At 37.0% G+C, this 17,063-nt stretch overlaps 1 protein-coding gene across 4 annotated transcripts in view; it reads right to left on the bottom strand.

Moving 5' to 3' along the window:
* Nucleotides 1-7,953: 7,953 nt before the first annotated feature.
* The window catches only part of LOC113504490 (transcription factor Sp9), a 67,910-nt gene continuing 58,800 nt past the window's right edge, over nucleotides 7,954-17,063 (bottom strand). For all 4 annotated transcript variants that reach the window (XM_026886803.1, XM_026886802.1, XM_026886804.1 and 1 more), the window contains one exon: nucleotides 7,954-10,165. In XM_026886803.1, the coding sequence (XP_026742604.1) occupies nucleotides 9,038-10,165 (1,128 nt within the window). In that variant the 3' untranslated portion in view covers nucleotides 7,954-9,037. The remainder of the gene's footprint in view (nucleotides 10,166-17,063) is intronic.

Here is a 17,063-nt window from a genome sequence, read left to right as displayed (position 1 = left end):
AATGTGTTTTTTTACGACGTCTCATTAGAAACCTCAAAAATTTTAGCCTATGTGTTATTCTGATGTATAAGCTATATTGTGGTAAAGTTTCATTCAAATCCATTCAGTAGTTTTTACGTGAAAGAGTAACAAACATCCATACATCCATACTTACAAACTTTCGCCTTTATAATAGTAGTAGGATCACACGACCGTATTTTGACGAGGACAAAAACAAAACAACAAAACTATATTTTACCACTCCACTACCTTATTTATTATGTAAGTAAAATCATCTTACACAAGAAACTTCTCAGTTTAATAACAGCCAACCGTAAAACACTTTAGTTTAGAAAATAGATAGTCAAATAAGACAGCTGTCGATATCTATTTATCGCAACTCGGCTGCGGTAATGAAAGTGTGCAAATATTTTACTGGCACAACTTCGGCGCACGCGCAGGTGGCAGACGCTATTCTACTTTAATGATCCGTTTAATATCTTTCCTTTGAAGTCGACTCTCTTCATCGATAGGGTTAAAGTCGGTTTACATGTAAGGAATGTAGGGTAGGATACGAAAAAAATAAAATTTCAATAATAATTATGCTCTAACTTAAAGCTAATAGTAGGGAAAAGGGGGAGGGAGAGATGTGACTCACACACTGCTTTGAGACGTTGTGTTTTATCATTAGTTAAGGATTAAAGGAGTGTATATGAGGACTACTAATAAGATTTCTGGTGAAATGACTCTGCATTAATTGGGGCTTTTAAAAATATTAATCAGAAGAATTAAATAAGAAGATTACTCGACTAATTTCGCATTAATAGATCCATATTTGAACATAAATTGAAAGACGTAAAAATTTAATTATTTATCACTTGAACAAGAACCTGTTAACTTTCACTACTATTTTTTGTGTGAAACTTTATTCGATACCTTAGTATCATCATTTCATATTCAAATAATCAGAATTAAAACTGTCCATTTATTTCTAAACATTTCAGGTTCCCAACAAAAATGACTTACTGCTATTAACATGTATGGTATAATGTAAACACGCCACAATATTCACCAGCCAGAAGTCACTTACAGCTTTTCGCTACATTAACGCGAGCTCAAAGGCTAAACATAATGTTCATAGTAAGTATTTGGAACTGCTAAAGATAACTGGACTAGAGAGCCCAACACCTGTCGCAAGGAAATATAAATCAATACCAACTATGTTTACATCCATGTTTTAAATGACATAGGTTTAATCAGTGCCGTACTATCCATAAGGTACTTTAGGCCAGTGCCCAGGGGCCCACCACTATGACTAGGGGGGGAGAAAAAAATATGAACCACGGTAGAAGCCCAAATTATTGACACTATGCAAGTAAAAAAAAGCTCAATCATTTTTTCACTGAATTTAAATAACTTGAACCAAGGGGGGACCCCACTCCAGCCCTGGGTTTAATGAGGACTGGATGCGGAAAGCGGAGGACCGGGTATTGTGGCGCAACTTGGAGGACTTCTTTTTCCAGCAGTGGATCTTGGTAGGTTGAATTGATTGAAGGATGTGTTTAAATTTGAATCTGATATCGCAACCGGATTTCTTTCGAGCTCAGACTGAAAAATGAAAATGTCGTCACAATTGTTATGCAAAATGGTGTATTTAGGTTCAATTTTGGTCTTGAACTATTTTAAAATTTGAATGAATAATTTGAGAGTGCGGTTTAATATCCACAGTATGTCTTTATTGTAATAATTTCACGATGATGGCTCTAATTATTTGTATATAATTTGTGTACTGTGTAATCACAGATTATATTTCTGAAAATTTGTCTATTAATTGGAGATTTGATATGGAATTAACTACTCCAAATGTCTACAGCAGAATTATTGTAGGCAATTAAATAATTATATTTACATAAGCTACCAAAGTTTATTTGGTATGTCAATGCCTAGTAATCAATAATGTCTAGACTCGTTTTTGTCTGTGATTTCATTCGAAGAATATTGTAGGCCTCTCAATTCCCATACATTTTTTTATGAGCCGATAACCCTAATTGTATTTTTGAGATAGAATGAAAAAAAAATACCCATGAGATCTTGGAGAAAGCTTTTTAGTTCTATAAAGAAAAGTGAAATTTCAAAATTGACGGGGGTCTCCTTAAATAATTCTTTGAACTACAAACTCTACAAAAACTCTTTGTTTTCAAAGCCCCTGCAGTACTAGACAAAAATACTTACCTATATTAAATAAAATATCTCCACATTCTCCATACATTTGCAACATCGTTTCCCAGGCTGGAGTACGACGCTACCAGAATACAAAACAGTTAGCATAACCACCCTCTTATGCTCAATCGGTTTACGAATAATTCGGTTGGGGACGATAAATCCTGGTTTACTTAGGGAAACTGATTTAAACAGATTACTGGAGGCCAAATGGTATAATGTGATTATAGAAGTCGTTTGGAGATAATTAATTTACGTTACGATGTCATGTTTATAAGTTGTTTCTGCAATTGTATTAAATATCCCTTCTGCTTTCTCTAATTCATGTTTTTATTATAGAAGCAGATTTAAAATTGTCCAAGTCAATGGTTTCTCGTCATAAAGGTTGGATGAACCTGTTAGAAAAAGGCTACGCAGAAAGCATACAGAAAATATTTTTTTTCAAGTTTGCCCACTAATGGTAGGTATACTAACTGTTTTATTTATGATCTGCTTTCACAACCCTCCACACACTGCTTTCGTGCCTTTAGATTGAAGCCTGAATAATCTCCTCAAATTCAACTGACTCTAATAAAAACTTAAATTCAGCAACGAATCATGTATAAAGAAGTTCTAAAAACTAAAAGCATAAATCTCAACGCTATTCAATTGAAACATCATTCAGTCAAAGGACCACCGAAGCATTGCAAAATCATTATCCAGAAGCCAGAAGCTCTATCTTCGTCATACATAACATACTCTCTTGTAAAGCATAAAGTTTTTACACGACATTCTAATAAAATTGATTGTTGCAACGATATACCATGTATAGTCGAGTTCAAAAGTGTATGAACATCAGACGTTTATAATTGGGAAAACTATAACTGTAGTTGAATTGTGGTCATTGGTCAAGATTAGATTTAGGTACCTATTTGAAACAGCTTTTGCCAGTAAAACGCGTCATGATTTACAAATATTATTGACCTGTTAACATTTATCCATAGATATATTTGACTTATAGAATCCGCGGAATTTATTGAGTTTTCCGAAGCTCACAGAATCCATTCCTTGACGGTGCCAACATATGAATGAACTCGACTGTACTCACGTTGTACGACGTTGAATGTTTGGATTGACACATCACTGGTGAAGATGTTGGACCACCGAAGCGTTGTCATTAATAAAGCGTAGATTGAGCTAGGCGTCGTGTAATGTAGTCGGTGTTGGAGATGAGCTCGGTTTTTACGGCACGAGCTCGCGGCCACCCGCAGAGGCGACACTTAATACGATAGCAGACTTAGGTTGCGTTAGGTCATGCTGTGACGTCACGTTTATTTCCTTTCTTAAATAATATATTTTGATGGAATATTTTATGGTATTATTGTTTAGCGATAATTAATTTTACAGAAGTAATAACGAGCTCTTAATCAAAAAGACAATGCATGGGTTTTCTTTTGAATAATATTCAAGCTTTAGCTTTTTGATACTTGTCTGAATTTTAGTCATACTTGCATGCTTAGAAAAAGAAGTAGTTCAGTCAATTTTTCTTGTCTTCTGACGGCTCTCAGTACAGATAACCTGTACGCAAGCCTACATGAAGTTTATTCAAAGGCTTGGAAAGACTGTTTTATAAGCTACATCAAATATCATATTGACAAAGTCCAAATACGGATGCTCTTTTTTATCAGCTCTCTGAATTTAAATTAATAAATACAAACCGTTTTACGAACGTTGCACGTTTTTTAGAGCGCATAAGTGTCGAAACACCCATTTCATTAACTAGTATAATCTTCTGCTACTGATTTATTCAGTTGCATAAGGTTAGGTACTTAGAGTGGCGTAGCGTAAGCTCAACGTGTTTTCATCTTTCCTATGCTCCCCTCGTCATTTGTGGTTTCAATTCGCTTTTTACGATGAACGTCGCCCTCTTTGCGTCCTAAATTAATCCTAACCAAAAATGTCGTAATGACCAGGATTTGTCAATCAAAAACTTTTCTTACGACCTCGGATTATAGTGTAATTTTGATTCAATAACAATGTTTTTTATGTCGTTTGAAATCTGCATTAGTGCTTGTCCCAAAATTCATTTGCGATTGAGTTGATTAAAACAGTAGGTCAGTATCATCGGAGGGTAAACATTTAACGGTTTGTTTTGATTAAAATTTAACTATTAATGCTTTGATCTTAAAATTGTTATTAATGAAGCGATGAGTATAAAGCCTTGTAAAAAATATGAATGACATTGTCTTGTAGTCCATGTTACTGACTAGTGTTATTTCAATTTGTTTTCTGGTTCTGTTATTTCTTTTACTTGACAAAATATATTTCGTAAATTTATTTGTATGGATATGCTACTAACAGTATGTTTGAGACAATTAGCCTACATTTATCTAACCGAATTTATTGACAGACTTGCCTTTATTTTATTAGGTAGAGTCAGTTTGCTTTTGTTTTTTTTTATATGAATAGTGTCATACTTAGTTTTCGAAGACGTAGAAAGTAGGTTATACTTACGGAGTTGCATTGTTGTCAGCACCTCTTTTATCGTTGCTTCCGACAGTCATTTGTTGCCATTTGACTGATTATTTTATCATTCATCCCAGGGGCTAATTGTTTTAATCCGATCACGCAGCCTAGCCTCGTGTATCATTGGAATCAGTCTTACTATGAGATCCTGTGAGCTGAATAGTTGAGTTGTAGAAGTCAGAATGGCAGCGGCTTTATATATTATATACTAGCTGTTGCCCGCGACTTCGTCTGCGTGATTTTCAAGATGTGAAAAACTATGAAGTTTAATAATAACGATCATCGCAAAAATGTAATGCAATATTGAAAATGAAACACTTTTTTTTACATTTTAAGCTTGCTTTTTTTTCTATATATATTATAATAAATCTTGAGCGGCCCAAAGACTATCAAATGTTTGAATCAAAGACATTTCATGGTTTACGATACTATCCTGGTGTCAAATATTTCACAGCTGTTTTAGTAACTTTTTCTTATTTAATCCCAAAAAGAGGGGCTTATAACTTTGACATATCTGCCTACCTGCCTGTCTGTCTGTGACATCATAGCTTCCGAACGAATTGGACTATTTTAATTTAAACGTGAATTATGTGCGAGTGTTCGTTAAGACATGTTGGACAAATCGAGCCCTTTAAAAATGGGGGGGGAGGGATGCAAGTATAAAATAACAGAAGGTATAACTCAGTCTTAGCACTTCTGCTAAAAATGTTTTACTTTCGAGGATTTCCATTTTCTAATTGGGTGGGTTATGATTTTCGAGCACGTCTGGTCTTTGGCCGGCCTACACCTGAAATTGTTAGACGGATTATGATAGTGATTATGAGGTATCATAAAATTATTATTGTACTGTAACCAGAGAGGTAAACCAGAACCATATTACTGAGGCCCCGGTGTCCGTTCGTCTGTCTGTCACCTGGCTGTTTCTCTGGAACAGTGATAGCCATACAGTTGTTATTTTCACACACGATGTTTTCTGACGATATAAATAAGATGTCAAATTATTTTTGTGGACGGAGCTGGTGAAGTGAGAGTCGGGCTCGGTAACTGTGGATGTTACATAGTGTCATAAGATATAAGATTTTGCAAAATTGCGCCCAGATAAACGCTTTCCTGAAACACGTTATGTTTGATTGTCCTCTTAATATTAAAACTGATCTTCCTCACAAACATTTGGAATATTTCCAAAATGAAAAAGTTGGTAAACGTGTTATCTTGGCCCCCTGGTGTTTTGATCATGATTTGCCTTTAAATTGCTGATAAATAAATAGCGTGAAAAAATATATCAGACACCCCTTTTTTTAAATTGACAATGACAAAAATCTAAAGTATAGGATATGTCTAATTTGTGACGTTACGACAAAGCAAAATATGAACATAAAAGTGACTTCATGCGCATGAGTTCTATTAACTGTACCAATTTACAAAGAAAAAATACGTATTTTATTCGTTAACCTACCTGACGATCATTGAAGTAAAATACCGTCATCCCTTCTGCATAAATGGAACTTAAATAAAAACTACATGAGGTTGGTTATGAGGTTACGCTGTCGATACCGAAAGCCAAAATGAATTTTCCAGACATTGTGTGACGGATGTAAGTGCTGATAGCTACACGCTATTATCAGCCTTATTGGAGAAATTTCCAAAAATATGTTTCTAGTCCTCGTCGGCTTAGCTTTGGGATCTCAGAAACTCATTCAGTCTCGTACCTTCCCCTGTTTTTACCAGGCTACGAAAGAAGAAAATTTTAAATAAGTAGAGATTACAATAAAATGTTAAAGGAATGTGCGGTCTCTGTAATGGCGGATGTAGACCAATCAAATCGTTAAAATATTGAAAAATCCCAGTTATCAGTAGACATTATTCTATCAATAGATACGTAATGTCAAAAACCTTCTAGCGTACGCTCTTATTCATTGATAGCTTTGGTCGTACAGATCTTTCACATTGCATACCTATTATGAAGTTTTTATGCAAGTTTTCTGGGCTTTTCTATCCGAAATACTTTTGGCCTATGTAATGTAAAACGCAAATTTAAGAAAACATTATTTCATTGTTTGAAAGGCTTTTTTTTGTTTGAAAGTTTATATTTTTGTTGCTAGTTGTTACAGATGAACCAAGGTAATATAATTAACTGTGTCGTTCAGTAATTTATTGTTATGCATAATTATAGATGAGATCAATGTGAACTACATGCAACTTTGGGTTGAGTGTCACTACGAATTCTTTCATCTTGAAGTAGCATCGCCAACATTACCGAGCTAAAAACATAGGTAGATACACCTATCGTAAATAAACACAAAATCATATTACGGCATTCCACATTTGAACTTGAGTAATTTTAGTACACCAATAAAAATAAAAATAATTTAAGTTCCTTTGTTTCAAGAATGTACCGATTACGAAGTAACATTTGCATCAAAAGAATAATAATAAAAGTATTAATAGTTTATGTTTCTTTTATTTTAATTTTTGTCGCACTAGGTCTACATTAGACTTGAAAGAGAATAAAATGACTGATTTTGTGAAAATGATTTACTTTTGAAAAAATATATTATTACTCTGCCAAAAGTCTTAAGATAAATAGCGTGATGATTTTTGAGTAAATTGATGACCGTGCTGCCTACTACTCAATGGGGTGAAAATACACCTCATAATTGTATTACACGATGTTACGGGTGAGTCCAAAAATTTAAAACATTACTGCTCATGCCCCCTACATAGTAGCGTTATGGTTTTTGTATATTTGTTGTATCATGTGTACGATAAAGTTCATGCAAAATTTGAACGAAATATATTCAGTAGTTTATGAGATAATTTGATATTTGTGTACAGATATAAAAGGCTCCTGCTCACCCCCTGTAACGAAATGCGAGATAATAAGTAAAAAGTATGTTGACCGGACCTCTTGTTGATATTCTCTGAAAATTTGAATCAAATCTATCCAGTACTTTCCGAGATCTTTCCGGACATACATACAGACAAACAGACAAACAGACAAACAGACAAAAATTCTAAAAATCATATTTTCGGCATCGGAATCGTTCGTAGACCACCCCCCAATTATTCTTTTTTAAAAATATTTAATGTACAGTTTTCACTTTTCTACAATTTTATTATATGTATAGATAGGTATATAAAGCCGCTGCCATATGGTAGGAATTCAGGTGAATCTAAGTTAGAGCTAGATCAAAAGTAGTTTCGGTACAGCCCTGGGTTTGTTTCTTAAAATGCTTGTTGGCATCTAAGTATAATGAGGTCATCTTATAAGCACTAGTTTAGTGTTTTTATTTCAGATTTTTAATGTATACTAACGAATACTATCCAGTAGACTAAAATAGACAGGCTAATCACACTACCGAAGTTGTCTAAAAATTGTATCAAAAATAAAAATGCATGTATCCACTCGGAAAAATATATTCAATTTTTATAAAATCAATTTCAGGCATTTTTTAATTCGCACAATTTTGTACAATATACATTTTACAATTACAGTTTTCAAGCCAACAGTTATCACCAAATAGTTTTTGATTCGACGGGGACGCAAAAGCCAATGATATGAAAATTAAAACGTTTTCCGGCGTGTCTTTGCTTAAATTATTTATTTCTGAATGCTAAATGTATTATACAAAATATAATCAGTTAAAATTTACAGTTGTTATTTCACAATGCTCATAGACAATATGATTAACATTTAGATAGAAAAAGCCACAAATGTGTTTTTTTATTAATACAGTGTCAGGCAACTCTTATAAATATCTGATTGCGATTGATTGATTGTAATGAGTAAATTCGTATTTATAGGATTAATTACATTACCACATTTAGATATAATCTTAAAAACGTATTTTATTTTAATACAATGTCAGAAGTGCAAAGAATACAAGCTTTTTAACATAACAATAACATTAGTTCAGCATGTAGGTGAAAAACGATCAACATAACACATTGCTTATGAGCAAAGTGAAATCAGTATTTGCATAGTTCTGTACAATAAATAAACGAATCATTTTGAAATTCAGCATGAGGTATCGTTACAATAAATTAAATCTGAAAATTTTGGACTAAACAGTGATTCTACTTACACTAGTTTAACATATAATATCTAGCTATAATATGAGATAATTATTTATTAATAGTATCTATACTGTACAACACTTTCAAGTCTCACAACAAATACGTACACGAGGGTCGCGGAGAGCGGCGCATTGTCTATAGTTACACGTGTGGCTCCTATGTTACAGTGTAGTGATATGTGGTATGTACAGCGGGGCGGCGGCGGCGGCGGTCACAGCAGCGGCGCGGCGTGGTGCGCGAGCGCCGCGCGCCCCCGTCACACCAGCGAGCTGGGCTTCACGTCCAGCCCGTGCTCGGGCGAGCGCCCGCCCGCGCCGCCCTCGCCCTGGCTGTTCTCCTCCGAGTCCGAGCACGAGTCTGAGCTACCTTTCTTGCCGCCATTGTGCGTCTTCACATGCTTCGCGAGGTGGTCAGACCGCATAAACCTCTTATTGCACACTGGACACGCAAATCTTTTCTCCCCCGTATGAGTCCGCAGGTGTCGCTGCAGTTCGTCCGAGCGGGTAAATCTCTTTCCGCAGAACAGCCAGTTACAGACAAACGGCCTCTCGCCGGTATGCCAGCGGAGATGGGCCTTGAGGTGGGATGTCTTGCCGTACACTTTCCCGCAGCCGGGTATGTGGCAACTGTGAATATTTTTCTTACGGAGGTGCGCCCCGGCCGGGCCTAGCCTTTCAGCTTCCTGACAGTTGGGGCAGTCGCATGTGGCTCGCCCGGCATAGCGACGCTGTGACCTCGGTGACGGTGCTTGTGCCGGTGGAGCAGGAGAGCCAGGTGCGTGTAGACCAAACGATCCCTGTGTGGGCAGTACTGACTTGTAAGCGTCTTGTAATAGATGAGGTGCGGGAGGCAGTAAATGTGCACCACCCGATAGTGAATGTGTAAGTTGTGAGTAGTCTTGACCGGCGTAATTAGCCATCTGTCCTCCGACGTCGAGCCATCCGCTGTGCACATCCCACCAGGTACTGCCGACGGCGCTGACGCCGCTCATCTCTGCAGCCTTGAGTGCGCCACTGCCGCCACCACCACCGACGTTGAAGGGCCACGATTCATAAGGGTGTCGGGAGTACATAGAGCCTAGGCTCGCGCTGGATTCACTTTTGCCGAGGAGCTGGTCTCCCGATGACGGGAAATAGAGATCGTTTCCATATGATGGCGCGGCGGCGCAGGACGTGGGCGCGCGCGCGTACGGCGTGCAGGCGGGCGCCTGCGAGCGCGGCACGGCGCCGGCGCCGGGTGGCGAGTGCGCGCCGGGACTCTTCTTCCACGGGTGGAAACCCTTGCCCACGGCAGCGTCCGCCAGCGGAGGAGGAGATTTACTTGACAGTTTGTTGCATTGCGCCGCCAGCATCGCCAGAGGCGTACCGCGTAAGCTCGGATGTTCCTGGAACGACAGAAAATAAATAGTTAATTATTTTGGTCAAAAAAAGGCAATACTTTATTCGGGTTTAATTATCGACCTGTGTTTAAACCGTGGGAATCGGTCTGACTGTCAAATTAGATTTATGGCCTAATTTATATGTGAACTTATGCTGCGGTGTTCCGCTCGTGCCCGGAGGCTTCACAAATAATATAAATAAATTATGAGAAGCTTTTAGGTAGTGTATTTACAATTAGGCGCGTGGTGACAGCTCCCTGCTGCTACCGGCCGCGGGACGTCGTAATTAATACAAGCTCTGCGGCTGACAGCCCTCGTAAAACTTAATTCTATACTTTATCGATATTCTAGTTTGCATTTTATTCATTTTCTACAAATAATATTCTTTAGAACATTTGCACATAGCTGTACCAAATTACAAGATAAACTACTTTTTTATAGTTTTAGGTATGTCGCGACGCCTTTCCCAAAGGGAGTCACGTCACTATAATAGTCTATAATAGTCCCGCTTGATTGTAATATAAAAAGTACTGTTCAATATATTATTATTTGATACCATCATAAAAGTACAATATACTGAAACAAATAATAATCCGTTCGTTGATGTTCTTTTTGCTCAAAGGTAGACCCATAAGAGCATCCGGCCGGATATTTCACCCCAATGTGAGACACAAAGGTTCGATAAAAAAGTTCCATTGTATGCAATAATATAATCCGGGGATCACGACACGGGTCCGGGGCGAGCGGGGGTATGCGGAGACGGGGGGCGAGGGGTGTCAGCCACGCCCATTATATTGTGATTGGCGCAGCTGTTACGTTGCAATGTGCTCCAACCCTTAACGTTGATACCTTTGTAATTATTCAAGTTACTAATAGTCATAGAAACGCTGATTGAAATAGTATAACTTTTGTCTAAATTACCGATACTTAATTTTGTGTACATTGTAAGTCCGAAGAAGACTTTAGGACTTTCAAATGACGTCAAAATAACTAAAGAAAGAGATGATAGAATTCAGTGATAGGGACAGAACAACGTAATTATTTATAGTAGAAAGAAAAGAAACAAACGCAGAAAAAGTCTTATATAAGTTTATCATAAATAAATAATTACTGTTCATACGAATGCGGGCTTACTTCCGTCAGCGGCGGTACAATGTCAAGATTGTTCGTTACAATCCTAATCACGATTGTAGACAGAGAAAGATAGTCATAATTACACCAGTGCTCCTTTTATTAATACCTACATGACGGGGCCAGCGGCATTCTAGTAAATAGAAATAATGGGGCGGCCCACAGCGCTATCAAACGTCAACATCTACGGAGCTGAGTTGTAAATATGGCTGCTCTCTCAATTAACTCCACGACAATTACAATTACCATAAAAAAATAATAAAACCTCCGCCAAATTGCGGCGGCGGGCACTTATGTCGCCGATGAACCCGCCGCCGCGTTACCTTCACGAATATTATTTGTTCCCAATTATAGAATTACGTATGACGTTCATCTGTTTTCATGTCCTTTATTCGACCTACACGGGTAACTTGATCGAATTGATTCGATTCCGTTACCAAAATGTCACTCCATCAGAACTCGCTTATAAAATTGACACCGTACGAAGGCTATTTCGAAACAATTTAAAGATAATAGGTATTAGGCGACGAGTGGTAGAATCAATGCGAGACGCGTCGGTCGCGACGGCCGGCACTGAAGTCATAATTACCCTAGGCATTATGCTCCATTTGGGCGCAGCGCAGGCCGAAACAGAGTGATATCGGTAATTGGTCGTCAACTCGGCCGCTCGGCTTCGGCCGCGAGATTGGATCAAAGCGTAGATGACGCCTCTGAGCCGACACAGCGGCGCCACACCCGCATTATACAATGTTGATGGCCTTTTCCTTGTCAAAAATGACGAAGATCTTTTGTCATAAAAAATATGAGATGAAATAAAACGAGATTACCTACCTAATGTGAGCACAAAATTGTAGTATCACCGCAGGTCAGGTAGTCGCAGCTGACAATGTTACAGAGAACATGTTTTGTTTTACTATGGATAGGTAATTGTTGAGAAAGGACCGGTCCTTCGAGCGGCAGAACATTAAAAGAGACTAGAGCATATGTGGCATCTATTTAACTGCCTCATTTCACATAACAATGGTTGCGAAACGTGTAAATTTTGTAGCCGATTATCTCTACGTCTATAAATGCTTCCTATTGCCAATTAATATTCAACCTGTTTGAAAAACAGCTCAAAGCTCTACCTACTTTGAATTATACAGACAAATTTAATTGAGATTTATCTCTAGCATAACGCTTAAATTACTAAATAATGAATACGTTGGTAAAGATATTCAATATTATAATCAACATTCAAGGTTTGAGTTAATTATTATATCAGTACACAATATCTTAATGTTGTAATATTTATATCAACACGTAAAGCATGTAGTACTAACTTAATTAACTCAAGTTTTATATAAGGACCATAAATAATTTTAATAAAAATATTAAAAGCAGGGATTGCTGACTTACGAGACACAAGGAAAAATTGTGGTGAGCTGTGAGTCACATAATCTAAGCCGTGATTATAGTGACTGTTGCACATAAAAGGCTCAGAATACAGACAGAGTATGTGTATGACACACTATGCCGATACCAATTAAAAAGTATCGATATGTTTAGGGTTACTTATGCAAAGAGCATGGAATTCCGTCTATCCCGTTGTCATTTCACGTCACTAGGCTGTATTTCAGAAATCAGGAAACTTGCACAGATGATGTATTTCTGTTATCGCTACAATAATAATTTATAAAAAACTAAATAAAGTGAATGTTTAAGGAAACTCTTAAACAACTACTATCACCATTTTGCCGTTTTTTACAATGCTACGGAACCCTTTGAACTTTTCTTACTCGAATCTGGATCGCACTTGACCGGATTTTATAAGTATTAGGTAACTAGTCTAGGCCCAAATGATCACGATTATTAACATACCTACATTATACGTACAGTCGATGAAGTAAAAAAATCGCTATTATTATTCTACGAGATAATTTGAAAGGAGACCGGATATATCAATGACTAAGCGTATCAGATTACTTAATAATGCAGCATAGTATTATTAGGTCAACAGACATACTGAGGTCACACTCGCAGACAAATATTCGAATTATTAGAACACTTTTTCCGATCCCGCTTTATAAATCACTTCATCCAACTAAGCTAACTGTATCACAAAATAACATGTCTTGTACTTGAAAATATAAGAGTAAAATAATTAAATTAATGTGTGAAGCAATAAATCGTGGTAACTGAAGGCAAGCGTATCTCACGGAGCGGGAAGATGGCGGCCGCTGGTTCACGCAGATTGGATAATTTAAAATTATCTACCAAAATTATGATGAACTGAAATGAATATTCAAGCGAAACGCTTAGCTCTCGACGTGTTATTAAGATGATCGTGAAGTCGTTACTGACAAAATTGTATTTCATAAAATTCATAACTATACTTATGAGCTAATATTTTTTCGACAACAAGTTATTGAAAATAATGAGTCTAATCTTTTTTCAACCGACGATCATTCTATACACGATAATAATATTGATTGGTTATTTAAATACGTTGATATTATAAGTTATACGATGATAGTACCTCCTTGTGCACAAGTTATGGGAATATTAATGTGTTTAGAGATAGGTTTTTAATACGTTATGTTAAAGTATCAAATAACATCAAACATTGCCAATCAACTTAATGTGAAATTATGAATATTCATCATATGTTGTAACTGATGTTAATTTCAAAATAGAATTTTAAATTAATAATACCAATATAATCAAACAAGTACATAAATTCCAAATACAGTCATTGGCGTTAATCAAAATTCATTAAAGTTCTTCATCGCATATTATTATATCTTATTACGACATCAAAGTTTAAAGCGACCCACTTCTGTTGCAATTGATGTGATTTCGGTCGATAAGCCGAGACCAAATTGCCAATGGGTAATTGCACAATTAGGGAATTATCGAGTTAATTCCGGGTGAAACCGTACGCCTGCCGTCCCCGGGAGTCTCGCCGCCTCGCCTCCATCGCTCCCCTTCAATTCTAATGCAAACTACAACCACCTAATTTGGGATCTACAATTTATGACATATTGTTGACTTTAAAGTCGCAACCGAATTTATTTAAATTTTCTTAAGTGACTTGAGCTGACATTTTTTATGGCGTAGCGTAATGTAAGTATGGTTTCGAGTATTCGAATTTCGCAATTCTTAATGCTACATACAATATTAAGAATTATGTAACTATTTTAAGTGGGTATACGTGTATATTAAATAAGAAAGTATACAAATATCGTTATACGCAACTGCTAAACAATGTTCCTCAAAGCTTGTTAAGAGTGAATAATCGTCAGTCATTCATCGACTGGATCCAATTAATGAAGCGAGGATATGACATCAAATTACAAAATAATTTGCTACGTATGCTAGTCTGGGAGCTAATTATGCCACTAACGCTTGCAGCCGTTAAAGGGTTCAGAGTGTTATTTGTCATTTGACACTTACGAGGGGGATTATCGATTGACTCTTCCTATAATGGTACACTTTTAGCTCGAAGCGCGCACGACTTTAATGCATAGTCGAGTGTAGGCCAAACGACCCGATGTCGTAAAAATAAGTTGTATGAATAAAGTAAAAGATAATGACTTCGGAACATTATTTCTACATTAAGGTTCGTCTTGCACGCGAACGGTCTCGTTGATGTGTGAAACTCTCACTGGCAGGTTAATTACAGTTAATTAGATCACTTTTGTATCTTGTATCGTTGCTGCAGGATTTTTCTTGCATTCATTAATGTTTTTGTTATACGTCTGTTGATATTAAATGGTTCGCGGAAAATGAGAGGGCATGAAAACAAAAACTTTATTGGTCATTTGAAAATAATTGGACGTGGCGGCCATTTCGAAGTTAATATTCTCGTTTTCAATTAACACGATAAAATAAACCACGCCGTGAATAACTAAGTGCACGTCGTGATCGATACTCGACAAATATTCATGACTCCTTAAACCTTTCGGTTTAATAACTATATTCTTGGTGTAATGTACAGTATTTACTAAGTGATAATTACAGTTGTAACACATAATAAGTGGTTTTTGTTCATAGAGACAAACTACAAGTGAATTGACAAGTTTATAACGTTTGAGATGTCCTCGATTAAATTCCTCTTGCGAGTTGAAAGTAACTCGATTTTCATAGTAGATTGCTTAGAATATTCAAGAAATGAATTGGAAATTCAAGTTAAAAAAGCAATGTATGCGTAACGAGGGTTACGGTACACATCGCGCGGTGATCGAAGGCGTGAAACCGCGCTAGTTAACAGAGGTCATTAGGCGCAGGCCACATGGCAGATCGCTCAAATCGAGCCGAAACAAATTATTTATTTAAATGGAAATTACCGTTTGTGAGGTGCCGGACGCTTTGACGTATCGCGCATGTGTACTCCGACACCATATGTGGTCGACTTCGGTTTTTGTTCCGATCCAAATTGTCATGGTCTATTGATTCAAGCCGACTTTTTGCGGCAGGCGATATTTTTGATTTATTTCTTCTTTAAATATTCTTACTTGCATATTTATGGATTCAAATCTAGACACAACTTTAACAGTACTGGCATAATTTATAGCATATAAATGAATGCTGTTTAGTTAGTTTATAGAAAGTAACATTGCAACTTTGATCCATAAAGAGACAGAAATTTAAGATAAATTGATTGTACTAAGTTATTTAGTGAAGCATTTCTTCTCCTTCCAGAAATAACTGTTGTACCGAAATATAGCTTTGCTCGTAATACCATAAATCTTTTTCGCTTCAACTTTAAAATTTCGTACACATATCAAAAAGCTAAGCGATCTAATAATCGCGTTTTATTATTCACAGGCAACGCCTAAGCCGTAATGTGAGCGTTTAAGTTTGATAAGTCGATGAAATTGTGTGGTAATGTGTTGGACACGGGCGTGCGGCGCCCCGTCTCTGTCCGAACATTAGCCTGCGGGCTAAGCTTGCTTGCCCCGGATAAACGCCTACGAAACGCGGATTATGAATATATAAGTGTTTGGAGTAGTTTGGACGTACTATGCACTTGGTGGGATATTGTATGCAGAATAATTCCTCTTGTAAGGCGTTCATCAGTACCTACGTGGTCTAACTACACTCTTTAAGAGTATTCGGTATCCCAAAATAATCATCCGATCCGATTATATCTATTATTATTATTTTTTTATTTTACACGTCAAGCCATCACTTCAAAACACGTCTGTAAAATTACCAACTAATATTTTGCGTGTCGGAATTTGCTCCAAAATTTTGTTTTGACGATCGACCTTCACCGGTTGGGACCAGATAATAGGTGCACCAATTTGAGAAACCAGTTCCAACGACCAGCGTGATAAAAAAACAAGCGACGGACGAATGGAAACAAGGGACCCCCTTCTCTGGAGGCTTTGTTCTGTCTCTTTTGTAATTGTGTTCAATGCTACGCGGGAAATACATACATATTTATATGTAGCTACATTATAACTTCACGCTTGCGCGGGCGAGGCTTGCTTTATATTATAAAGTTTCATGTTTAGATGTATTACAAAGAGAGAATTTTCATAGCTTTGTGCTAAGCTCTATTTGATCAAATAGTATTTTTTGTATAAGATAAAAATTAATTGTTCTTTTAGACCGAATCGGAAAATTCTTTAATTTATTACCGGTAGACCAAGAGAAAGAGGCTCTCCGAAAGAATAATTATAGGCCCTTTAGCCCTACAGAAACGAGGCATTAACACAGACAAACTACGTAACATGCCCACTCAAGGTCGTATTGCAAATCCATTCGCATTGCGTGCATCGGTCGA

Source organism: Trichoplusia ni, chromosome 22 (genome assembly GCF_003590095.1).
Source record: "Trichoplusia ni isolate ovarian cell line Hi5 chromosome 22, tn1, whole genome shotgun sequence".
Lineage (NCBI taxonomy): Eukaryota > Metazoa > Arthropoda > Insecta > Lepidoptera > Noctuidae > Trichoplusia > Trichoplusia ni.
Note: the sequence above shows the minus strand (reverse complement) of the source record. Positions and strands in the feature narration are given on the sequence as shown.